At 34.5% G+C, this 27,137-nt stretch overlaps 2 protein-coding genes across 4 annotated transcripts in view; one reads left to right on the forward strand and one right to left on the reverse strand.

Moving 5' to 3' along the window:
- Positions 1 to 27,137, reverse strand: part of itgb8 (integrin, beta 8) — an 89,232-nt gene that overhangs the window by 23,420 nt on the left and 38,675 nt on the right. For all 3 annotated transcript variants that reach the window (XR_009822144.1, XR_009822145.1, XM_062029484.1), the window contains exons 7-11: positions 22,236 to 22,394; positions 22,053 to 22,148; positions 11,745 to 11,837; positions 9,443 to 9,583; positions 1,973 to 2,384 (exon numbers count right to left, since the gene is read on the reverse strand). Coding sequence is in view for 1 of the 3 variants with exons in the window: in XM_062029484.1 (XP_061885468.1) it covers positions 1,973 to 2,384; positions 9,443 to 9,583; positions 11,745 to 11,837; positions 22,053 to 22,148; positions 22,236 to 22,394 (901 nt within the window). In the remaining 2 variants the exon portion in view is untranslated. The remainder of the gene's footprint in view (positions 1 to 1,972; positions 2,385 to 9,442; positions 9,584 to 11,744; positions 11,838 to 22,052; positions 22,149 to 22,235; positions 22,395 to 27,137) is intronic.
- Positions 22,085 to 27,137, forward strand: part of LOC133635963 (transmembrane protein 196) — a 113,018-nt gene continuing 107,965 nt past the window's right edge. The window contains exons 1-2 of the mRNA XM_062029488.1: positions 22,085 to 22,154; positions 22,258 to 22,399. The gene's annotated coding sequence lies outside the window, so the exon portion shown is untranslated. The remainder of the gene's footprint in view (positions 22,155 to 22,257; positions 22,400 to 27,137) is intronic.

Consider the following 27,137-nt stretch of genomic DNA (forward strand, 5'->3'; position numbering starts at 1 on the left):
GCCACCCATCCAAAAGATCAGAATCAGGTGTCCTAATCACTTGGCCCGGCCACAGGTGTATAAAATCAAGCACTTAAGCATGGAGACTGTTTCTACAAACATTTGTAAAAGAATAGGCCGCTCTCAGTGATTTCCAGCAGTCGTGAAATTTCGTAAATATTCCAAAGTCAACTGTCGGCTTTATTATAAGACACTGGAAGAGTTTGGGAACAACAGCAACTCAGCCACGAAGTGGTAGGCCACGTAAACTGACAGAGAGGGGTCAGCGGAGGAATTATGCTGTGGGGTTGTTTTTCAGGAGTTGGGCTTGGCACCTTAGTTCCAGTGAAAGGAACTTTGAATGCTCCAGGATACCAAAACATTTTGGACAATTTGATGCTCCCAAACTTGTGGGAACAGTTTGGAGCGGGCCCCTACCTCTTCCAACATGACTGTGCACCAGTGCACAAAGCAAGGTCCATAAAGACACTGGTGTGGATGCACTTGACTGGCCTGCACAGAGTCCTGACCTGAACCCGATGGGATGAATTAGAACGGAGACTGAGAGCCAGGCCTTCTGTGTGACCTCACCAATGCGCTTTTGGAAAATGGTGCAATATTCCTATACATCAGGGGTCACCAACCTTTTTGAAAGCAAGAGCTACTTCTTGGGTAGTGATTAATGCGAAGGGCTACCAGTTTGATACACACTTAAATAAATTGCCAGAAATAGCCAATTTGCTCAATTTACCTTTAACTCTATATTATTATTAATAATTAATGATATTTACACTTAATTGAACGGTTTAAAAGAGGAGAAAACACGAAAAAAAAATGACAATTAAATTTTGAAACATAGTTTATTTTCAATTTCGACTCTTTAAAATTCAAAATTCAACCGAAAAAAAGAAGAGAAAAACTAGCTAATTCGAATCTTTTTATGGAACATCATTAGTAATTTTTCCTGATTAAGATTAATTTTAGAATTTTGATGACATGTTTTAAATAGGTTAAAATCCAATCTGCACTTTGTTAGAATATATAACAAATTGGACCAAGCTATATTTCTAACAAAGACAAATCATTATTTCTTCTAGATTTTCCAGAACAAAATTTTTAAAAGAAATTCAAAAGACTTTCAAATAAGATTTAAATTAGATTTTCTAGATTTGCCAGAATAATTTTTTTGAATTTTAATCATAATAAGTTTGAAGAAAGATTTCACAAATATTCTTTGTCGAAAAAACAGAAACTAAAATGAAGAATTAAATAAATTAAAATGTATTTATTATTCTTTACAATGAAAAAAATAAATTTACTTGAACATTGATTTAAATTGTCAGGAAAGAAGAGGAAGGAATTTAAAAGGTAAAAAGGTATATGTGTTTAAAAATCCTAAAATCATTTTTAAGGTTGTATTTTTTCTCTAAAATTGTCTTTCTGAAAGTTATAAGAAGCAAAGTAAAAAAATACAAGTGAAGACCAAGTCTTTAAAATATTTTTCTTGGATTTTCAAATTCTATTTGAGTTTTGTCTCTCTTAGAATCAAAAATGTCGGGCAAAGCGAGACCAGCTTGCTAGTAAATAAATAAAATTCAAAAAATAAAGGCAGCTCACTGGTAAGTGCTGCGATTTGAGCTATTTTTAGAACAGGCCAGCGGGCTACTCATCTGGTCCTTACGGGCTACCTGGTGCCCGCGGGCACCGCGTTGGTGACCCCTGCTATAAAGACACTCCGCAACCTTGTGGACAGCCTTCCCAGAAGAGTTGAAGCTGTAATAGCTGCAACATCATATTGAACCCTATTGGTTAGGAATGGGATGGCACTTCAAAGTTCATACGTGAGTCAAGGCAGGTGGCCAAATACTTTTGGCATTATAGTGTATCTGGTTAATAGCTGGAAAAATAATATTTCCTTTTAAAATGTAGTGGGTGCGGCTTATATACCGGTGCGTTTTATAGTCCGGAAAATACTGTACCTTTTTAAACTTACCCCCACACAGCAGTCCTCCTTTATAAGGACAGGAGAAGTCGTCCATCTGGCAGTATTTCCCAAAGACCGTGCCGAGTCGACTGTGCTCACACACACACCTCCCACATTCACACACTCCTCGGCCACTGCAGTCCACATTGGAGCCATCAGCTCGACAACGCCACTTTGATTCATTCATAAAAAGGCCCTGATGCGGCCACCGCTCCGGACCGGCGCCATCTAAAGTCCCGGCGCACGGCGACCGATCGCCGTCCCGGCAGCTTCCTGTCGGGCCACAGCTGCAGTGACATTTAGAGTGGATCCTAACCGTGGTGGATTCATTGTAGCCCACAGGGCGAACCATCACTTTAATGTCCTCGTCTGCACCGTGGTCAGGACAGGAGCGCAGGCCGATAGTGACGTTGAAGTAAACCTGCAAGAGATGTGGAAAACAGCAATGGTTAAGAAACTATTTGTGTTTTTTTGCTGTTTTCAAGTACAGAAAGTAGGGCTGGGCGATACGGCCTTTTATTAATATCTCTATTTTTAGGCCATGTCACGATACACCATATATATCTCCATATTTTGCCTTAACCTTGAATGAACACTTGATGCATATAATCACAGCAGTATGATGATTCTATGTGTCTACATTAAAACATTCTTCTTCATACTGCATGAATATATGCTACTTTTCAACTTTCATGCAGAGAGGGAAACCACAACTAAGTAAATTTAGCAAAAGTGTATTTATTAAACAGTTATTAAGCAGTGGCACAAACACTCATGTCATTTCCAAAACAGAAAGTACATTTTAAAACAAGCTATCAGTGCACTTTTGTGCATGATGTCACTAAGATGACATATCCAAACAACACTAAATTAAAGTGCACTTTTTGTTCAGAACGCCACTACAATAGTTTAAAACAAATAAAGTGCACTTTTGTGCATGTCACTAAGATGACATATCAAAACACTAAATTAAAGTGCACTTTTTTTACAGAACGCCACTACAGTAGTTTAAAACAAATAAAGTGCACTTTTGTGCATGATGTCACTAAGATGACATATCAAAACAACACTAAATTAAAGTGCACTTTTTGTACAAAACGCCACTACAATAGTTTAAAACAAATAAAGTGCACTTTTGTGCAGGATGTCACTAAGATGACATATCAAAACACTAAATTAAAGTGCACTTTTTGTACAGAACGGCACTCCAATAGTTTAAAAAAATAAAATAAATCACTTTTGTGCATGTCACTAAGATGACATATCAAAACAACACTAAATTAAAAAGTGCACTTTTTGTACAGAACGCCACTACAATAGTTTAAAACAAATAAAGTGCACTTTTGTGCATGTCACGAAGATGACATATCAAAACAACACTAAATTAAAGTGCACGTTTTGTACAGAACGCCACTACAATAGTTTAAAACAAATAAAGTGCACTTTTGTGCATGTCACTAAGATGACATATCAAAACACTAAATTAAAGTGCACTTTTTGTACAGAACGCCACTACAATAGTTTAAAAAAAAAATTAAAAAAATCACTTTTGTGCATGATGTCACTAAGATGACATATCAAAACAACACTAAATTAAAGTGCACTTTTTGTACAGAACGCCACTACAACAGTTTAAAATAAATAAAGTGCACTTTTGTGCATGATGTCACTAAGATGACATATCAAAACAACACTAAATTAAAGTACACTTTTTGTACAGAACGCCACTACAATAGTTTAAAACAAATAAAGTGCACTTTTGTGCATGATGTCACAAAGATGACATATCAAAACAACAGTAAATTAAAGTGCACTTTTTGTACAAAACACAACTACAATAGTTTAAAACAAATAAAGTGCACTTTTGTGCATGATGTCACTAAGATGACATATCAAAACACTAAATTAAAGTGCACTTTTTGTACAGAACGGCCCTCCAATAGTTAAAAAAAAAAAAAAAAATCACTTTTGTGCATGATGTCACTAAGATGACATATCAAAACAACACTAAATTAAAGTGCACTTTTTGTACAGAACTCCACTACAACAGTTTAAAACAAAGTGCACTTTTGTGCATGATGTCACTAAGATGACATATCAAAACAACACTAAATTAAAGTACAGCTTTTGTACAGAACGCCACTACAATAGTTTAAAACAAACAAAGTGCACTTTTGTGCATGTCACTAAGATGACATATCAAAACAACACTAAATTAAAGTACACTTTTTGTACAGAACGCCACTACAATAGTTAAAAAAAAATCACTTTTGTGCATGATGTCACTAAGATGACATATCAAAACAACACTAAATTAAAGTACACTTTTTGTACAGAACGCCACTACAATAGTTTAAAACAAATAAAGTGCACTTTTGTGCATGTCACGAAGATGACATATCAAAACAACACTAAATTAAAGTGCACTTTTTGTACAGAACGCCACTACAATAGTTTAAAACAAATAAAGTGCACTTTTGTGCATGATGTCACTAAGATGACATATCCAAACAACACTAAATTAAAGTGCACTTTTTGTACAGAACGCCACTACAATAGTTTAAAACAAATAAAGTGCACTTTTGTGCATGATGTCACGAAGATGACATATCAAAACAACACTAAATTAAAGTGCACTTTTTGTACAGAACGCCACTACAACAGTTTAAAACAAATAAAGTGCACTTTTGTGCATGATGTCACTAAGATGACATATCAAAACACTAAATTAAAGTGCACTTTTTGTACAGAACGCCACTACAATATTAAAAAAAAAAAAAAATCACTTTTGTGCATGATCTCACTAAGATGACATATCAAAACAACACTAAATTAAAGTGCACTTTTTGTACAGAACGCCACTACAACAGTTTAAAACAAATAAAGTGCACTTTTGTGCATGATGTCACTAAGATGACATATCAAAACAACAGTAAATTAAAGTGCACTTTTTGTACAAAACGCCACTACAATAGTTTAAAACAAATAAAGTGCACTTTTGTGCATGATGTCACTAAGATGACATATCAAAACACTAAATTAAAGTGCACTTTTTGTACAGAACGGCACTCCAATAGTTAAAAAAAAAAAAAAAATCACTTTTGTGCATGTCACTAAGATGACATATCAAAACAACACTACATTAAAGTGCACTTTTTGTACAGAACGCCACTACAATAGTTTAAAACAAATGAAGTGCACTTTTGTGCATGATGTCACTAAGATGACATTTCAAAACAAACACTAAACTACAGTAAATATTGTCAACTAAAAGATAAAGTATGAAGTATAACACATTTTTGGAGTCGTCTTGAACCACTTTTGTTAAGATTATTGCAGTGCGACTCAAAAACAAAATTCACAACATTACCTTCACTCCATGAATATATCATTAATCACATATCCCACTAACTTCACTATGTGCTATAATTTTAGCTGAAATTAAGCATTTTTCCAATGTTGAATAATATGACTGAACTGGTCAAAGGAAAACACAAACTAGGTTTATTCTATATTTTGTATAATTACAGTGTGCACAGTGTGCACAATTAGCATTTTGGCCACTGTCGCATTTAAATACAGCAACCAGGGTTATACATCTAGAACACAGGTGTCAAACTCAAGGGCGGGGGGCCAGATGTGGCCCGCCATTTCATTTTATTTGGCCTTCGAAAGCTTGGAAATAATATGTATCAATAAAGTACTGTAACTTTTCTTACTAAATGTATTCTTTCTTTCTATTTTGAGAGGAAAAAAATATATTTACCCCATGTAATCGCAAACGATGTTAACTTAAATATTGTCGAATATGCAAAAATATACTGTATGATCAAACATTCAAACCATTTTTAAATAGAAATAAACACTAATAATAATGATTTCAAAGCGAGTTATCCATCAAATTGTGCAATGTAAAAGTAGCAATAGATTTCATGGTGAAATTGTGAAATTTACTATGGTTTTTACAGCATTTTTCTCTAAATTAAAAAGCTCCAGCACCCCCCGCGTCCCCAAAAGGGACAAGCGGTAGAAAATGGATGGATGGAAGGAAAAAAAACAGTACTTTTTTTACTGTAATAAACTGTGGTGTCATTTTGGCATTTACAGTAGTACACCGAAAAATCTGCAGTTGTTGATTTGTGGTAAAAAAACAAACAGCTCAGGTGCCAAAATTTTACTGTAAAATTGCAGTTTTTATGTACAGTAAAAAAACGAATGTAAATTTTACAGTAAAATTGCAGTTTTTATGTACAGTAAAAAAAACAAATGTACATTGTACAGTAAAATTGCAGTTTTTATGTACAGTAAAAAAACAAATGTAAATTTTACAGTAAAATTGCTGTTTGTATGTACAGTAAAAAAACAAATGTACATTTTACAGTAAAATTGCAGTTTTTATGTACAGTAAAAAAACAAATGTACATTTTACAGTAAAATTGCAGTTTTTATGTACAGTAGAAAACTAATGTAATTTTACAGTAAAATTGCAGTTTTTATGTACAGTAAAAAAACAAATGTAAATTTTACAGTAAAATTGCAGTTTTTATGCACAGTAAAAAAAACAAATGTAAATTTTACAGTAAAATTGCAGTTTTTATGCACAGTTAAAAACTAATGTAATTTTACAGTAAAATTGCAGTTTTTATGTACAGTAAAAAAACAAATGTAAATTTTACAGTAAAATTGCAGTTTTTATGCACAGTAAAAAAACAAATGTAAATTTTACAGTAAAATTGCAGTTTTTATGTACAGTAAAAAAAGAATGTCAATTTTACAGTAAAATTGCAGTTTTTATGCACAGTAAAAAACTAATGTTCTTTTACAGTAAAATTGCAGTTTTTATTTACAGTAAAAAAACAAATGTACATTTTACAGTAAAATTGCAGTTTTTATGCACAATAAAAAACTAATGTAATTCTACAGTAAAATTGCAGTTTCTATGCACAGTAAAAAACTAATGTAATTTTACAGTACAATTGCAGTTTTTATGTACAGTAAAAAAACAAATGTAAATTTTACAGTAAAATTGCAGTTTTTATGCACAGTAAAAAACTAATGTCATTTTACAGTAAAATTGCAGTTTTTATGTACAGTAAAAAAACAAATGTAAATTTTACAGTAAAATTGCAGTTATGTACAATAAAAAAACTAATGTAAATTTTACAGTAAAATTGCAGTTTTTATGCACAGTAAAAAAACAAATGTAAATTTTACAGTAAAATTGCAGTTTTTATGAACAATAAAAAAACAAATGTAAATTTTACAGTAAAATTGCAGTTTTTATGCACAGTAAAAAACTAATGTAACTTTACAGTAAAATTGCAGTTTTTATGTACAGTAAAAAAACAAATGTACATTTTACAGTAAAATTGCAGTTTTTATGTACAGTAAAAAACTAATGTAATTTTACAGTAAAATTGCAGTTTTATGTACAGTAAAAAAACAAATGTAAATTTTACAGTAAAATTGCAGTTTTTATCTACAGTAAAAAAACAAATGTACATTTTATAGTAAAATTGCAGTTTTTATGTACAGTAAAAAAACGAATGTCAATTTTACAGTAAAATTGCAGTTTTTATGCACAGTAAAAAACTAATGTACTTTTACAGTAAAATTGCAGTTTTTATTTACAGTAAAAAAACAAATGTACATTTTACAGTAAAATTGCAGTTTTTATGCACAGTAAAAAAACAAATGTAGATTTTACAGTAAAATTGCAGTTTTTATGCACAGTAAAAAACTAATGTAATTTTACAGTAAAATTGCAGTTTTTATGTACAGTAAAAAAACAAATGCAAGTTTTCTATTTTTTCCCGAAATGCCCGTTCTTTTCTCTGTCTTGATAAAGTCGATACAAACTTATACGGGGGGGAGGAAACGTGTTGCTATTAAATAGTGTGGAAATGCGTTCATTTCATCTTTATCTTGACGCTGATAAAGATTCCTTTAATCCAAGGGCTAAACTACTGGGGCGTGATTAAGTGGGAGGAGAGGAGACACATTTGCCAGTGAAAAGAAAGCAAAAGGGACAAAACAAAGACATTGCTTGGCTTGAAGGAATCCAATGATTAAAAAAAACACATCAAAAACTAGATAACCCTGTTATGCAAAACAGAAATGTCCACCGCAGAGGACGCTGGTTTTCAGGAGGATATGACAAAACTCTACACTGCAAAAAGTCAGTGTTCAAAAATAAAATGCAAAAATGAGGGGTATTTTACTTGAACTAAGGACAATTATCTGCCAATAGAACAAGTAAATTTGGCTTGTCAAGACTTTCCAAAACAAGTAAAATTAGCTAACCTCAATGAACCCAAAAATACCTTAAAATAAGTATATTCTCACTAATAACAAGTGCACTTTTATTGGTAGAAAAAAAAAGAGACCTTTTTGCTCAATATGTTGAAAAATATTCTTAAATGAAGTAAATGCTAGTGCCATTATCTTGACATAATGATATGAGCTCGGCATTACATTTCTTGAAACCAGCAAACTTATACTAAAAACTAATTTATTGTTCTTAATGGAAAGGCAACAAGGCAACATCTTGTTACTCTCGGGGTCTCCTAGCTGCTCAGGCAAATCATATTGTCTAAAAATGCATTTTTCCATGGATAACATGACATCATCGCGCCAAGTGCGTGCTCTTTCAGTCAATTAGTGCGCATATATACAGCCCGGCCCCCGGCCAAAATTTTTTAAATTGTAATTTTGAACAATTTATCTGAATGTGCATGAACTATTTTTGTTCAAAATTGTTTGAAATGTTAAATGTTTAAATATTAACTGTCAGTTTACTGTACTGTGCCAACTGTACTACTATATGAATACGTATTTTCTATTGTTTCATTGAAAATAAAACAGCAAAGTCCATTTGGCTGTCATCTGTTTTAATTATGAGACACAATTGTGTCAAAATCATGATTTTTTTGTTCATGCTTGAAATAAGAAATGATTACATTAAAAAAGTAGTTTTATACTTGTGAGTGTTGATGACACAACAGTTGATATTCTAGTTTCAAGCATGTTTTACTCAATATAGATCATCACATCTCAGCAACAAGCTGTAATATCTTACTGAGATCATTTAGGACCAAAACCCTTAAAACAAGTAAAACACTCGAACATAAAATCTGCTTAGTGAGAAGAATGATCTTATCAGACAGAAAATAAGCAAATATCACCCTTATTTGAGATATTTCATCTTACTTAGATTTCACTTTTTGCAGTGTACAGGAGGAGGTAGAAAATGTTTCTTTGACAGCCTATTTCCAAAAAAAAATGGCCCATATTATGCGATTTTAGAACAAACAAGTCCTGGAATCACATGGGAATCGTTTGCGTGAAACGCGGCCTTGAGCCTAATCCGCTTAACTCTGGGATTATTTTCACAATCTTCCATGATGTGTGTGTGTGTGGTGGCGGAAGTAACCTAACACAACTGAGACTGGAGATCCGTGGTGTTGGATGCATGTTTACCGTCTGGTTGGGCTGCACCCCCGAGCAGCTCTGCTTATTAGCAGCGGACCCATTAGGACAGATGGGGGAGACAGACGTCCAGTACCTGCTGAATGCCTGGTCGTCCACCGACACGGACAACGACACCTCCGCCAACAAGCTCTAGAAAGACACACGTTGCAATAAAGTTTCATTTTGGGGGTTACAAAATGAACTAAAATGATCTACACGGCAAAACATTTAACTATGTCGAACAATTATGTTTAGTAACAACTTTCTGACATTAAAGAAACCACAAATATGTAAACAAAAAAAAAATCACTGTATAAAACAAAGCAATTTGGGCAACACAAGTAATACCTCACACATCTTACCATGAATTGATTAACGTGGACTTAAACAAGTTGAAAAACTTATTGGGGTGTTACCATTTAGTGGTCAATTGTACGGAATATGTACTGTACTGCGCAATCTACTAATACAAGTTTCAATCAATCAATCAATCAATCAATGTTGTATCATCATTAAACACCTTTTAACTTGTTAACAAAAACATCTCTTTCATAAATAAATCAATATAAATGATATATATGAAGGAGGTAGATTTGATTGGATTTTTATTAAAGATCCCCATTAGCTGGTTGCCACAACAACCCACACTGCAAAAAGTGTTTGGGGCGGGGGGCGTGGTTGGGGCGTGGCTAAGGGCGTGGTTAAGAAGAGAGGATATTTACAGCTAGAATTCACCAAATCAAGTATTTCATATATATATATATATATATATATATATATATATATATATATATATATATATATATATATATATATATATATATATATATATGTATATGTATATATGTGTGTGTGTGTATATATATATATATTTTTTTTTTTTTTTAAAATTTTATTATACATATAAATAAAATACTTGAACTTCAGTGTTCTGCAGGCTATCCAATAGATGGCAGTATTGTCCTGTTTAAGAGTGTCACAACATTGCTGTTTACTGCAGACGAACTGCTTTACGGTAGACTAAACGTGACTGCTGTTGTTGTGTGTTGGTACCGCGCTGGGAGGACGTTAATGAAACTGCCTAACAATAAACCCACATAAGAAACCAAGAACTCTCTCTCCTTGTTGTGCACTCTACTCTCTAAAAGCCGTAGATGTTATGACGTCATTGGGCAGGCAAGCTGTTTATTTGTGGGAAAGCGGACGTGAGAACGGCTGTCGCCACTCAGGTCCGCATTGAGCTGGAGGGGGCGTGGCCTCCAGCTCCGGCTGAATACCGGGAGTTTGTCGGGAGAAAATCTCTGCCGGGAGGTTGTCGGGAGAGGCGCTGAATACCGGGAGTCTCCCGCTAAAAACGGGAGGGTTGGCAAGTATGTGCAAAAGCGCAGATTCCAACCATAGAAATATTGTGTATAGTTCAAGACTTACGGTAATTTCAAAACATCACTGCACATTACAATGGCAGCTACAGTTTTCATCTTAAAGATATACAACAATTATTTGGGAATGTCCGGCGGGCCGGATTGAAAAGCTCAACGGGCCGCACGTGGCCCCCGGGCCTTAATTTGCCCGGGTCTGTTCCAGAGCGATACAGATCTATAAATAAAACATCCCCTCCACTTTGGGTCCATTGAAAAGTAGCTCGCCTGCAGAAAAAAAAGTGTGGGCACCCCTGATGTAAACTAACGACAAGGCGCTATAAACAAGCCATATTTATGGCGACCTTTCCCACACGGCGTTTTACCGTCTCCAATAACGGCTCCTACGCGTTTTGGTTACAAGTGAATTCCGACATTGTGTTGCGTCCATGGGAATGTGGATGTAATTAAGCAAGACACAAGAGAAATGATAGGACATGGCGAGGCTATATGACTATTGAAACATGTCCCCAGAATGCCCTCATTGTGTGTGTGTGTGTGTGTGTGTGTGTGTGTGTGTGTGTGTGTGTGTTATCCCTCCTGAAATGCAAGAGGCTTATGGGAAAAAGGAGGTGGAGCCCAAAATAGAATCTTTGTTTTCCTCCATGTTCTGGACACCTAGTTTACAAGGGGGGGGGGGGTCTGATGGCTGTTACAATACCAGCTTCTGTTCACACTCACTATGTGTGCGTAGATGGGGACACTTCTAGAAGCACACAATGGAGCGCTGTGCTGCGAGCAAGATTATAGCCGAAGACTTGAAGCCGAGCGAACAAACCACCCAGTCACGCACAGCCGCCCTCTTTCCCAACTTCCCAATCCTTCTGTTACCGTTGCAAGTTTGAGCAAAAGTCAGGCGAAGTCCAAAGAAAGAAGTGAAGTCCTCCCAGTACCTTATATGCGTCCACCACCAGGTCAATGAGGTTTGGAGACTGGAAGAAGCCTATCTTCCCCAGGTAGGAGGCGGGCAGCAAGCGCACTAACTCCTACAGAAAGACACAAAAAAACCTCTTTTACATCAATATATGCGTCATAGCACACAGGTGTCGAACTCAAAGCCAGATGTGGCCTTCGAAGGCCTGGAAATAATATGTATCAATTAGAGCAGTGTTTTTCAACCTTTTTTGAGCCAAGGCACATTTTTTTGCGTTGAAAAAATGCGGAGGCACACCACCAGCAGAAATCATAAAAAAACGAAACTCAGTTGACAGTAAAAAGTCGTTGTCGCAATTGTTGGATATGACTTTAAAGCATAACCAAGCATGCATCACTATAGCTCTTGTCTCAAAGTAGGTGTACTGTCACCACCTGTCACATCACGCCGTGACTTATTTTGACTTTTTTGCTGTTTTCCTGTGTGTAGTGTTTTAGTTCTTGTCTTGCGCTCCTATTTTGGTGGCTTTTTCTCTTTTTTTGGTATTTTCCTGCAGCAGTTTCATGTCTTCCTTTGAGCGATATTTCCCGCATCTACTTTGTTTTAGCAATCAAGAATATTTCAGTTGTTTTTATCCTTCTTTGTGTGGACATTGTTGATTGTCATGTCATGTTCGGATGTACATTGTGGACGCCTTCTTTGCTCCACAGTAAGTCTTTGCTGTCGTCCAGCATTCTGTTTTGTTTACTTTGTAGCCAGTTTCGTTCTGCATAGCGTGCCCTAAGTTTCACTGCCTTTTCTTAGGGGCACTCACCTTTTGTTTATTTTTGGTTTAAGCATTAGATAACTTTTTACCTGCACACTGCCTCCCGCTGTTTCCGACATCTACAAAGCAATTAGCTACCGGCTGATACGGAAGAGTATTACACGGTTACTCTGCCGAGCCCTAGACAACACCGACACTCAACAACAACACATAATTTGCAGACTATAATTACTGGTTTGCAAAAAATATTTTTAACCCAAATAGGTGAAATGAGATAATCTCCCACGGCACACCAAACTGTATCTCACGGCACACTAGTGTGCCGCGGCACAGTGGTTGAAAAACACTGAATTAGAGACATCCAATAATGGCTTTTTTGCCGATATTCCGATATTGTCCAACTCTTAATTACCGATACCGATATCAACCGATACCGATATATACAGTGATGGAATTAACACATTATTATGCCTAATTTTTTTGTGATGCCCCGCTGGATGCATTAAACCAGTGTTTTTCAACCACTGTGCCGCGGCACACTAGTGTGCCGTGAGATACAGTCTGGTGTGCCGTGGGAGATTATCTAATTTCACCTATTTGGGGTAAAAAATATTTTTTGCAAACCAGTAATTCTAGTCTGCAAATGATGTGTTGTTGTTGAGTGTCGGTGCTGTCTAGAGCTCGGCAGAGTAACCGTGTAATACTCTTCCGTATCAGTAGGTGGCGGACGGTAGCTAATTGCTTTGAAGATAATAATAATAATAATAATACCTGGGATTTATATAGCGCTTTTCTAAGTACCCAAAGTCGCTTTACATGTTAAAAACCCATTATTCATTCACACCTGGTGGTGGTAAGCTACTTTCGTAGCCACAGCTGCTCTGGGGTAGACTGACGGAAGCGTGGCTGCCAATTTGCGCCTACGGCCCCTCCGACCACCACCTATCATTCATTCATCATTCATTCACCGGTGTGAGCGGCACCGGGGGCAAGGGTGAAGTGTCCTGCCCAAGGACACAACGGCATGGTTAGAGGCGGGGAGCGAACCTGCAACCCTCAGGTTTCTGACACGGGCGATCTACCCACTACGCCATGCTGCCCCATAATAGATGTCGGAAACAGCGGGAAGCAGTGTGCAGGTAAAAAGGTATTTAATGCTCAAACAGAAAATAAACAAAAGGTAAGTGCCCCTAATAAAAGGCATTGAATCTTAGGGAAGGCTATGCAGAACCAAACTAAAACTGAACGGGCTACAAAGTCAACAAAAAACAGAATGCTGGACGACAGCAAAGACTTACTGCGGAGCAAAGACGGCGTCCACAATGTACATCCGAACGTGACATGACAATCGACAATGTCCACACAAAGAAGGATAAAAACAAAGTAGATGCGGGAAACATCGCTCAAAGGAAGACATGAAACTGCTACAGGAAAATACCCAAAAAAGAGAAAAAGCCATTAAAATAGGAGCGCAAGACAAGAAGTAAAACACTACACACGGGAAAACAGCAAAAAAAGTCTAAATAAGTCAGGGTGCGATGTGACAGGTGGTGACAGTACACCTACTTTGAGACTAGAGCTATAGTGATGCATGCTTGGTTATGCTTTAAAGTCATATCCAACAATTGCGACGACGACTTTTTACCGTCAACCGAGTTTCGTTTTTTCAATGATTTCTGCTGGTGGTGTGCCTCTGCATTTTTTCAACGCAAAAAATGTGCCTTGGCTCAAAAAGGGTTGAAAAACACTGCATTTAACAATGTAACAAAGTTTTCCAAAATAAATCAACTCAAGTTATGGAAAAAAATGCCAACATGGCACTGCCATATTTATTATTGAAGTCACAAAGTGCATTCTTTTTTTTTTAACATGCCTCAAAACAGCAGCTTGGAATTTGGGACATGGTCTCCCTGAGAGAGCATGAGGAGGTCGAGGGGGGGGGGGGGGGGGCTATGGGGTAGCGGGGGGTGTATATTGTAGTGTCCGTGTGCTGCAAGGGGTTCTGGGTATTTGTTCTGTTGTGTTTATGTTGTGTTACGGTGCGGATGTTCTCCCGAAATGTGTTTGTCCTTCTTGTTTGGTGTGGGTTCACAGTGTGGCGCATATTTGTAACAGTGTTAAAGTTGTTTATACGGACACCCTCAGTGTGACCTGTATGGCTGTTGACCAAGTATGCCTTGCATTCACTTGTGTGTGTGTGAAAAGCCGTAGATATTATGTGATTGGGCCTTTAAGGTTTATTGGCGCTCTGTACTTCTCCCTACGTCCGTGTACACAGCGGCCTTTTAAAAAGTCATACATTTTACTTTTTGGAACCGATACCGATAATTTCCGATATCACATTTTAAAGCATTTATCGGCCGATAATATCGGCAGTCCGATATTGTCGGACATATCTAGTATCAATAAAGTACTGTAACTTTTCTTACTAAATGTATTCTTTCTTTCTATTTTTGGGAAAAAAATTAAAAAGTATCCCAAATGATGTTAACTTAAATATTGTCTAATTATGCAAAAATATATTATCAAACATTCAAACCATTTTTTAAATAAAAATAAATACTACTAATAATGATTTCAAAGCAAGTTGTCCGTCAAATTGTGCAATGTAAAAGTAGCAATAGATTTCATGTTTAATTTGGGAGATTTAGTGTGGTTTAGGGTTGTGGTTTCCTGCTGGCTCCACTATGGACTGGACTTTCACTAATAATTAAGTCTTTGTTACTTTAATAAGCAACTAATTAATGGTGAGTATGTTCCCCATACTAAAGTGTTACCGAAATTGTGTAATAGTCTTCACTGTTAGAAGCGGCCCTGTGGGGCCAAACATAACTGCGATGTGGCCCTCAGTGAAAATGACTTTGACACCTCTGCCATAGCATGTCCAACATAACTTTGGATTACGAAAGCAAGAGTTGGAAAGTATTATGCCAGTTGTTTTTATGATGCAAGGGACACAGGAACAGCCTTTCCTGTTGTATGGGCCTAAATAACCAATTACATAGCATTTTCCCTCTCTCTGCTAAGCACTTTGCACTCATTTACCTTTTGACTCATGAAGGCCAAGGCTACTATACAAGCTGACACACAATCATGCAACAGTTTGGAGTTCAGCATCGGTATGTTCAGGGACACTAGAGGTACAGTCCATTTACGGCCCCCCCAGGTACACATACTACACAAATGTCCCCCAAAGGGCTAATTATTATACTTGAAGGTAGTTCTTTGTGTATTCTCCATGCATATTGGATCCCAACAAGCCTTCCAATACAGTGGTACCTCAACTTAAGAGTGTTTTGTCTCTTTGGCACTGTTCTGAAAATGACTTTAAAAACATAATTATTAGGGATGTCCGATAATATCGGCCTGCCGATATTATCGGCCGATAAATGCGTTAAAATGTAATATCGGAAATTATCGGTATCGGTTTTTTATAATCTGTATCGTTTTTTTTGTTTTTGTTTTTTTTTATTAAATCAACATAAAAAACACAAGATACACTTACAATTAGTGCACCAACCCAAAAAACCTCCCTCCCCCATTTATTTCTGTTATCAATATTCTGGTTCCTACATTATATATCAATATATATCAATACAGTCTGCAAGGGATACAGTCCGTAAGCACACATGATTGTGCGTGCTACTGGTCCACTAATAGTACTAACCTTTAACAGTTAATTTTACTCATTTTCATTAATTACTAGTTTCTATGTAACTGTTTTTATATTGTTTTACTTTCTTTTTTATTCAAGAAAATGTTTTTAATTTAGTTATCTTATTTTATAATTTTTTTTTAAAAAAGTACCTTATCTTCACCATACATGGTTGTCCAAATTAGGCATAATAATGTGTTAATTCCACGACTGCATATATCGGTTTATATCGGTATTGGTTGATATCGGTATCGGTAATTAAAGAGTTGGACAATATCGGAATATCGGATATCGGCAAAAAGCCATTATCGGACATCCCTAATAATTATAGTTACTCGTTACTTTACCAAAAAGTAATTACTCTTTAATAAATGTAATTAATTTCTAAGGAAATGTTAGAATAACTATGTGTAAGTTATCACACAACTCTTATGCTTAAAGGCCGTTGCTATAGTTATTATCAATTGTGCCGAAGTTGTACTTTTCTATCTGTGCAAAGGGACAACTTGCGATCTTGGATTGCGAGTCGTCTCTTATCAGCGTTTGTGTCCAGACCCGGCCTGCTGACTGCCAAGGGCGAACATCAAGTGCCGTGACGCAGACAAAGCAGAGACAGGGCGATATCACGAGTGTCAGCACATTTGCAGTGTTTCCCACACATTCATTTATTTGTGGCGGCCCGCCACGAAAGAATTACGTCCGCCACAAATAAAATTAAAAAAAAAAAATAAAAAAAAAATATATATATATATATATATATATATATATATATATATATATATATATATATATATATATATATATATATATATATATATATATATATATATATATATATATATATATATATATATATATATATATATATATATATATATATATATATATATTTTTGTCCTCTCCAGTTTCTCAGGCAAATCATATAGTTGATGTAGATGCCCATATCGGCTGTCCAGATTTACTTTACAAAAGAGAAGTGTAGGATACTTCTCTTGTTGCCTTATTTGTATTTGACTTTATTAAATGTATTTATATTAGAAACACAACATGTGTATATAACAAAAGGTGCAAAGTCTGCAGGCAGTAGGAAACACATGGTTAAGTGTAGGGAGTAAAACTGATGGCAGTCTAAAGTTCAAGATTTTTTGCAGCTCTTTGTTCAGTGGATCAGATGTTTGATGAAGCTCTGTGTCTATCTACCACCACTACTGTTTTCTGTTTATTTGTTACTGACTGTGGCAGGACACCTCTGCCTCTGTTTCACTTTATGTTGCTGGTAAATAATATGGTTGTAGTAGTAGGCTAAAGTTAAATTATTTAGTATGCACTAATTAAAGGGGCAGAGCTTTATGAGACATTTTAGCTTTTATATTTTATAAGATATATTTTTTGTAAGAACCACAATTAATAAATATATTTCAGTGAATAACTTATTGTTCAAATCTGTACATAAATATGTACATAAAGTGTTGTAATTATATTGTAAAATGGATGGATGGACGTTTAAAACAAAACTGTTATTATTAATTAGTAAGTATACATTTTTGGAGCCTTTTTAGAGAAAATCATATCATTGTAGTAAATTATGCAAATTACTCGATAATGTCATGGTGACCACGCCCATAACCACGCCCCCACCGCCACAGGTATCTTGGCAGTTTATGGGAAACACTGATTTGCAATGAATGAATAATCACATATTGTGTCTAACTGGGGCTGCTGTAATGACCACCCTTCCTTCAGAAGCAGCCTCAGTGATGTAACCAGGGACCTCCCAAATAAATAGAGGAGCATGTGGGACTGTACCTCAGAGCGTAGGTTGGAACTGCAACTAAGCCCATCCAGCCATCTATTTTCTACCGCTTGTCCCTTTTGGGGTCGCGGGGGGGGGGTGCTGGAGCCTATCTCAGCTGCATTCGGGCGGAAGGCGGTGTACACTCTGGACAAGTCGCCACCTCATCACAGGGCCAACACAGACAACATTCACACTCACACTCACACACTAGGGACCATTTAGTGTTGCCAGTCAACCTATCCCCAGGTGCAATATGACTTTAAAAACATAATTATAGTTACTCGTTTCTTTACAAAAAAGTAATTACTCTTTAATAAATGCAATTAATTTCCAAGGATTTAAGTAGGGATGTCCGATAATGGCTTTTTGCCGATATCCGATATTCCGATATTGTCCATCTCTTTAATTACCGATACCGATATCAACCGATACCGATATCAACCGATATATACAGTCGTGGAATTAACACATTATTATGTCTAATTTGGACAACCAGGTATGGTGAAGATAAGGTACTTTTTTTTAAAAATTATAAAATAAAATAAGATAAATAAATTAAAAACATTTTCTTGAATAAAAAAGAAAGTAAAACAATATAAAAACAGTTACATAGAAACTAGTAATGAATGAAAATGAGTAAGATTAACTGTTAAAGGTTAGTACTATTAGTGGACCAGCAGCACGCACAATCATGTGTGCTTACGGACTGTATCCCTTGCAGACTGTATTGATATATATTGATATATAATGTAGGAACTAGAATATTAATAACAGAAAGAAACAACCCTTTTGTGTGAATGAGGAGGGAGTTTTTTTTGGGTTGGTGCATTAATTGTAAGTGTATCTTGTGTTTTTTATGTTGATTTAATTAAAAAAAACAAAAAAAAACCGATACCGATAATTAAAAAAACCGATACCGATAATTTACGATATTACATTTTAACGCATTTATCGGCCGATAATATCGGCAGGCCGATATTATCGGACATCCCTAGATTTAAGTTATCACACAACTCTTATGCTTAAAGGCTGTTGCTATAGAGTACAGTCCAGACGTCTCTCCTCAATCGGGCCAAATTTAGTTCTGTCTCTGTTTAATTCCTTGCTTCTTGTCTTGTTTAATAGATGTCATCAGTGTTTGAACCTGACATCTATCATCGGCCAAATTTATATCGTCTATATCGCGCAACCGTACCCCCGATAAACAAAGTTGTCATGGATCTTGGCGAAATTTTGGTGGCGACGTCTGTCATGACAGGATGCACGAGAAAGTCTTAAGAAGCCATGTTTTCAAAACAAACAGGAACTATGCCATTTTGGGGCGAAAACCCGCTCTCGTACTTTGGCAAACTCCTCCTTGGATCTTTGACCAAATGAGCTCAAATCAAATCCATAAACACTTGACAGATGGCTGATGATAATTATTGTATAACGCAGTTATTATGTAACGCGGTTAATATGTAACGTCGTTATTACGAACACTACTTTTGGCTAATTGTAACGCTTTAGGTTACAAGCAAAAATTGGAGTGACAAGCATCCCCCTCGTTAGTTGGCGTGGCGAATGTCACAGTGCAACGATTCGTCGACAATTGTTGACAATAAAATTTGTCGCCGACAAATACATTTGTGGACGTAGTCGTGATGTCATCACTTGTATTTTTCCGTAGGACGCCAGGCAGCACCGCCACTCAACAAGGTGAAAATATGTCAAGAGGGGAAATATTTCCCCATATTCAATTACCAACCTACAACCGCCGCTCCCAGTCAGTGGAACGCTCTCCCTGACCACCTGAGGGCACCACAGACTGTGGATGCTTTTAAAAAAGGCTTAAAAACCCTTCTTTTTAAAAAAGGTGAAAATATGTCAAGAGGGGAAATATTTCCCCATATTCTGTTGTAGCTCAGTTGTAGTTGAAGGGGGAAAAAAGGCCGATGCCAATAAAAATAGGACGATACCGTTATACGTCAAAATGTTAATTGTCTGCGCGGATAATCAATCACTATTAGAGATGGACATAACTTTATTTAAGAAAGTGGGTGTGATGGACAGTGCTGAGAAGGAGTCGATGACATTCAAGTTAGCATGCTAACAGTTAGCGCGTGTCAACTACCAAATTATGATAGTGAGGTATGTACCAGAACAATTCGATTTAAAAAGCTAGCATGCTAACAATTAACGTGTGTAAAGTACCAACTTGTATGACTCTTGAGGTGCAGACTGGCAATGTTACTTAAAAAAACTTGCATGTTAATGTTAGCATGCTAACAGTTGACGCGTGAAATACCAATTTATATGACTCTAAGGTGTATACCTGTAAAGTTAGTTGAAAAAAGCTAGCATGTTAACAGTTTGCATGTATCAACTAACAAATTACATGACTGTGAGGTGTATACCTGTAAAATTAGCATGCTAACAGTTAGCATTGGTCAATTACCAACCTACAACCGCCGCTCCCAGTCAGTGGAACGCTCTCCCTGACCACCTGAAGGCACCACAGACTGTGGATGCTTTTAAAAAAGGCTTAAAAACCCTTCTTTTTAAAAAAGAAGGTGAAAATATGTCAAGAGGGGAAATATTTCCCCATATTCTGTTGTAACTCAGTTGTAGTTGAAGGGGGAAAAAAGGCCGATACCAATAAAAATAGGACGATACCGTTATACGTCAAAATGTTAATTGTCTGCGCGGATAATCCATCACTATTAGAGATGGACATAACTTTATTTAAGAAAGTGGGTGTGATGGACAGTGCTTAGAAAAAGGAGTCGACGACATTCAAGTTAGCATGCTAACAGTTAGCATGTGTCAACTACCAAATTATGATAGTGAGGTATGTACCAGAACAATTCGATTTAAAAAGCTAGCATGCTAACAATTAACGTGTGTCAAGTACCAACTTGTATGACTCTTGAGGTGCAGACTTGCAATGTTACTTAAAAAAAACTTGCATGTTAATGTTAGCATGCTAACAGTTGACGCGTGAAATACCAATTTATATGACTCTAAGGTGTATACCTGTAAAGTTAGTTGAAAAAAGCTAGCATGTTAACAGTTTACATGTATCAACTAACAAATTACATGACTGTGAGGTGTATACCTATAAAATTAGCATGCTAACTGTTAGCATTGGTCAATTACCAACCTACAACCGCCACTCCCAGTCAGTGGAACACTCTCCCTGACCACCTAAAGGCACCACAGACTGTGGATGCTTTTAAAAAAGGCTTAAAAACCCTTCTTTTTAAAAAAGCCTTTTTTTTTTTTGATATATGCATACTAGTTTTAGCTATTTGGCTGTTCCAGTTTTTACTTTTATTTATTTTTTATTATCTTTTTATTTTTTTATTTTTTATTTTTTAATACACTTTAGCACTTTGAGGTTGTTTACTCAATGTAAAGTGCTTTTTACAAATAAAATATATTATTATTATTATTATTATTACATGACTCTGAGGTGTATGCTTGCAAAGTTTGCTAAAAAAATTTAAAAAAAAAAAAAGCTAGCACGCTAATGTTAGCATACTAATGGGGTAACAATAGCATGCTATGGACGTAACTTTATTTAAGAAAGTGGGTGTGATGGACAGTGCTGAGAAGGAGTCGATATTCATTTAATTAAAAAAATAAATCATCAAAAACATGACAGAGCGTGTTGCCAACTTGGCGAAGAGGTTGGAGCATCTGCACCAAACTGAACGCCAGCCAAGGATGCTGAAATGATATCCAAATGGCGGACATTTATCCATGAAAATATGACAAAGCTGCTGATGGTGTGTTTGACAGATAATCAGCTGGAAGGAGATACCACAGAAGTCCCATCTCTTCATAAAACTACTGTCCTCGTTAGTACTATGTTCTATTGTATTTATTTTCATGCAATATTTTTTATCGAAAACTTACGTTTTTATTTTCAAAATAGCGCTGTTTTAAAATGCTTGATTTCAAATTGATGTCAAGTCATTTCAAAGGGAGACGTTGACTTGAGATACAAGTGTTTGGAGTTAAGAGCTCCGTCACAGAGCCAATGTAGCTTGTAAGTTGAGGTAGGAGTGTATTTAGATGTTGGATTACCTGATAACATCGATAAAAAAAGAACTATGAAATAGATTACCTGATACCACTGGTACTGTTGTTTCTCCACAGCAAAGATGGAGTGGATGTGGTTTTCCAGCAGTTTCTCAGACAGCTGGCCCAGACTCGGGTGGTCCTGAAGGTAAAAACGCCACCACAGCAGATTTGACCCATTTGCCGCGTACAGAATATTTACTCCTGTTTGCTTCTTCGCTGCACCCACCATCCTGGTGCTGCCTGTGTAGATGTTGTCTTCCAGGTGACACAGGCCGTCATGCGGAACCACGATACCCGCCAGGCGGCTGTCCAGGGCCAGGTGGGACGGCTGGTCGGTCATCAGGAGCAACAGACGTTTGGCCTCCGGACGCCAACCCACGGCTCTCTGAGGTGACAATAACATGACATAAATAACATGTTTTTAATAAATACTATGTTTTTGTTATATAACATGTTTTTTTTTAATTAAATGCCATGTTTTCATTAAATAACATGTTTTCATTAAATAACATGTTTTCATTAAATAACATGTTTTTATTAAATATGTTATTTAATGAAAACATGTTTTCATTAAATACCATGTTTTCATTAAAAACATATTTTTGTAGAAAAATGTTTTTATTAAACATATTTTTGTGAAAAAAATGTTTAATTGATAACATGTTTTTGTCAACATGTTTTCAATAAATAACATGTTTTCGTTAAACAACATGTTTTTGTTAAATAACATGTTATTTAATGAAACCATGTTTTCATTAAAAGTATTTTATTAAACATATTTTTGTGAAAAAAAAAAAAAAGGTTCATGTTTTTGTAAATAACATGTTTTCATTAAAAACATGTTTTTGTGAAAAAAAATGTTCATTAATAACATGTTTTGGTAAATAACATGTTTTCATTAAATAACATGTTAAAGTTAAATAACATGTTATTTAATGAAAACATGTTTTCATTAAACACCATGTTTTCGTTAAATACCATGTTTTCATTAAAAACCTGTTTTTGTACAAAAACATGTTTTTATATAAAAAAATGTTTTTATTTAACTTGTTTTTGTATAAAAAAATGTTTTTATTTTACTTGTTTTTGTATAAAAAAATGTTTTTATTAAACATGTTTTTGTATAAAAAAATATTTTTATTAAACATGTTTTTTTTCAAAAATATATTTTTATTAAACATGTTTTTGTATAAAAAAATGTTTTTATTAAACATGTTTTTGTATAAAAAAGTTTTTATTAAACATGTTTTTGTATAAAAAAATGTTTTTATTAAACATGTTTTTGTATAAAAGTTTTTACTAAACATGTTTTTGTATAAAAAAATGTTTTTATTAAACATGTTTTTGTATATTAAAAAATGTTTTTATTAAACATGTTTTTGTATAAAAAATGTTTTTATTAAACATGTTTTTGTATAAAAAAATGTTTTTATTAAACATGTTTTTGTATAAAAAAATGTTTTTATTAAACATGTTTTTGTATAAAAAATGTTTTTATTAAACATGTTTTTGTATAAAAAAAGTTTTTATTTAACATGTTTTTGTATAAAAAAAAATTGTATTTAACATGTTTTTGTATAAAAAAATGTTTCATTAATAACATGTTTTCATTAATACCATGTTTCCGTTAAATACTGTTTTTGTTAATACATGTTTTCATCAAATACAATGTTTTCGTTAAATATTACATTTTCGTAAACATTTAAAAACATTTTTTATTAAACATGTTTTTGTTAAAAAAAAATTCATTAAATACCATGTTTTTATTAAACATTTTTATTGATAAATACCGTGTTATTTAATGAAAACATGTTTTCATCAAATACCATGTTGTCGTTAAATATGTTCTCGTAAACATTTAAAAACATTTGACATGTTTTTGTTAAAAAATCTCATTAAATACCATGTTTTTTATTAAATACCATGTTTTCGTGAAAAAACATGTTTTCATTCATTATGTTTTGTTAAATACCATGTTTCCGTTAAATACTATGTTTTTGTTAAATACCGTGTTTTCATTAAAAAATACCATGTTTTTTTCGTGAAATACCATGTTTCCGTTAAATACTATGTTATCGTTAAAAAACATGTTTTCATTATATAACATGTTTTCGTTTTTTGTTCATTACCATGTTTTAATTACATAAAGTTTCTCGTTCAATACCATGTTTTAGTTGAATACCACGTTTTTGTTAAATGCCATGTTTTCATCAAATAACGTGTTCCGTTAAATACCATCTTTTAGTTAAATGTTTTAGTTAAATAACGTGTTTTTGTTAAGTAACATGTTTCCTGTTTTGGTTAAATAACATGTTTAAGTATTGTTTCCGTCACCCAAGTGTAAGTGCAAATGAAAATACAGCTTCACCACTTTATTCATATTTTCTGCGCTTCAGAAACTTCTCTATGACTAAGCTCACCTTCTTCTGTTTGTTTGTTATTGTCATTACTGCCACAAGTGGTGGGAAAGTGTATTACAACCCATACAGACCACAGCTGAGGAACAGATATTTTTGGCAGCCCAACAGTAGGTTATGGTTAAGAAACAGTTTATTATTAGTTTATTATTATTATTATTATTAGTAGAAATGTGACATTAATTAGGTTTCTGTTGCATTATGATGCAGATTTGAGATATTGTACTTTCATGCTATTTGAATTTGCTTGAACTTTTGCGTATTTGTTGGATGAATCAGTCCTAAATGTATCGATATTAGGGTTTCCGTGCATATTTATTTGCCTTTCTTTTTAGACTGAATGTTACACATGTTTTAGGGGAGGGGGGGCGTGTGCTGCAATAATATTATTTTCTGGAGCTCACTAGTCAGCAACAACATGCAGAGAAACATGGAAAATCCAAGTGCCTTTGTGGCTCCCACGGGAAAGAAAAAAAAGTTCTTCCACGAGTCACAAAGCCCCCCCATGTTTGTCTGTGTCATAGACTGGGAGAAGAAGGGGGTCTGTGAGTTTTTATTTAAGGAAAGTCAGCGAGCTAATAAGATAGGCATGACATAATGGAGAGTCTATTTCTGGAGCCATGTGCGGTGTTTCCTTGCAGTCTGTGTTACTCAGTCAGGACCCCCCCTTGCCCCCTGCCCCCTGCACGCCATGACTCACAGACCCCCTGCAGTCATATTATGAACTGTTGCCACTGTGAGTGTGTGTGTGTGTGTGTGTGTGTGCGCGCGTGGTGAGTGTGTGTCAGTCATAGCCAAGCCAGGCTGTTATTACCAAGTGGAATTCCAATGGCGCTATCCAGCGCTGAGTCAGAATGCCACTCCACTATTCTCCCACAATAAAGGCCTCCCTAGCCGGGGATTGGACCATCAACTTTGTGAACTCTTCAAAAAGTATATATTGGAGTTGAAAATAAAAGCAAACATCAACAAGCTGCAATCTAACAACTTGGACGAGGGAAAGAATTGCACTAGAAAGTAGAAAATGCAAAAAATGCTCGTGAAAAGCCCAAGCCGAAGTGAAATGCTAACATGTACTGCAAAGTGTCAAGTGACAAAATATGTGACTCGAAGCTGCATAGCTGCAAAATGAGCTTAAAAAGCTAGCATGCTAATACGTGTTAAGTACCAACCTATATGATTCTAACGTGAATGCATGCAAAGTTAGGGAAATAAGATAGCAATGCTAACAGTTAGCACATTTTTTCGTTACAAAACATGTTTTCGTTTAATACCATGTTTTCGATAAATACCATGTTTTTTGTTAATTACCATGTTCTCATTAAAGTGTGTTCGTCATAAAACATGTTTTTGTTAAAAGATTTTTTTTATCAAACCGGTTTTTGTTAAAACATTTTTTCATTAAATAACATGTTTTCGTTAAAGACCATGTTTCCGTTAAAAACCATGTTTTCGTTAAATATGATGTTTTTGTTAAAAAAAAACATGTTTTCGTTAAATATGTTTTCATTAAATACCATGTTTTTTTGTTAGTTACCATGTTTTCATTAAATAAAGTGTTTTCGTGATAAAACATGTTTTTTGTGATAAAACATGTTTTCATTAAATAACATGCTTTTGTGAAAAACATTTTTTTTTTTTGTGAAAGCATTTTTTTTTATTAAACATGTTTTCATTAATAATGTGTTTTCGTGATAAAACATGTTTTTGTAAAACTTTTTTTTTATTAAACATGTTTTTGTCAAAAAATTATTCATTAAATAACGTTTTCGTGATAAAACCTGTTTTTGTCAAAAAAAATATTCATTAAATAACGTTTTCGTGATAAAACATGTTTTTGTTAAAACATTTTTTATTAAACATGTTTTTGTCAAAAAAATTATTCATTAAATAACGTTTTCGTGATAAAACATGTTTTTGTCAAAAAAATTATTCATTAAATAACTTTTTCGTGATAAAACATGTTTTTGTTAAAAAAAATTTTGTTAAACATGTTTGTCAAAAAAATGTTTCATTAAATAACGTGTTTTTGTGAAAAAATTTTTTTTTGTTAAAGACCATGTTTCTGTTAAATACCATGTTTCCGTTAAAAACCATGTTTTCGTTAAAAACCATGTTTTCGTTAAATATGATGTTTTTGTTAAAAAAAACATGTTTTCGTAAAATATGTTTTCATTAAATACCATGTTTTTTTGTTAGTTACCATGTTTTCATTAAATAAAGTGTTTTCGTGATAAAACATGTTTTTTGTGATAAAACATGTTTTCATTAAATAACATGTTTTTGTGAAAACATTTTTTTTGTGAAAGCATTTTTTTTATTAAACATGTTTTCATTAATAACGTGTTTTCGTGATAAAACATGTTTTTGTAAAACTTTTTTTTTATTAAACATGTTTTTGTCAAACAAATATTTCATTAAATAATGTTTTCGTGAGAAAACCTGTTTTTGTTAAAAAAATTTTTTACTAAACATGTTTTTGTCAAAAAAATGTTTAATTAAATAACGTGTTTTTGTGAAAAAACATGTTTTTGTTAAAGACCATGTTTCTGTTAAATACAGAGTTTCCGTTAAAAACCATGTTTTCGTTAAATATGATGTTTTTGTTAAAAAAAACATGTTTTCGTTAAATATGTTTTAATTAAATACCATGTTTTTTTGTTAGTTGCCATGTTTTCATTAAATAAAGTGTTTTCGTGATAAAACATGTT

This window comes from Entelurus aequoreus, linkage group LG20 (genome assembly GCF_033978785.1).
Source record: "Entelurus aequoreus isolate RoL-2023_Sb linkage group LG20, RoL_Eaeq_v1.1, whole genome shotgun sequence".
NCBI classification, from domain to species: Eukaryota; Metazoa; Chordata; class Actinopteri; order Syngnathiformes; family Syngnathidae; genus Entelurus; species Entelurus aequoreus.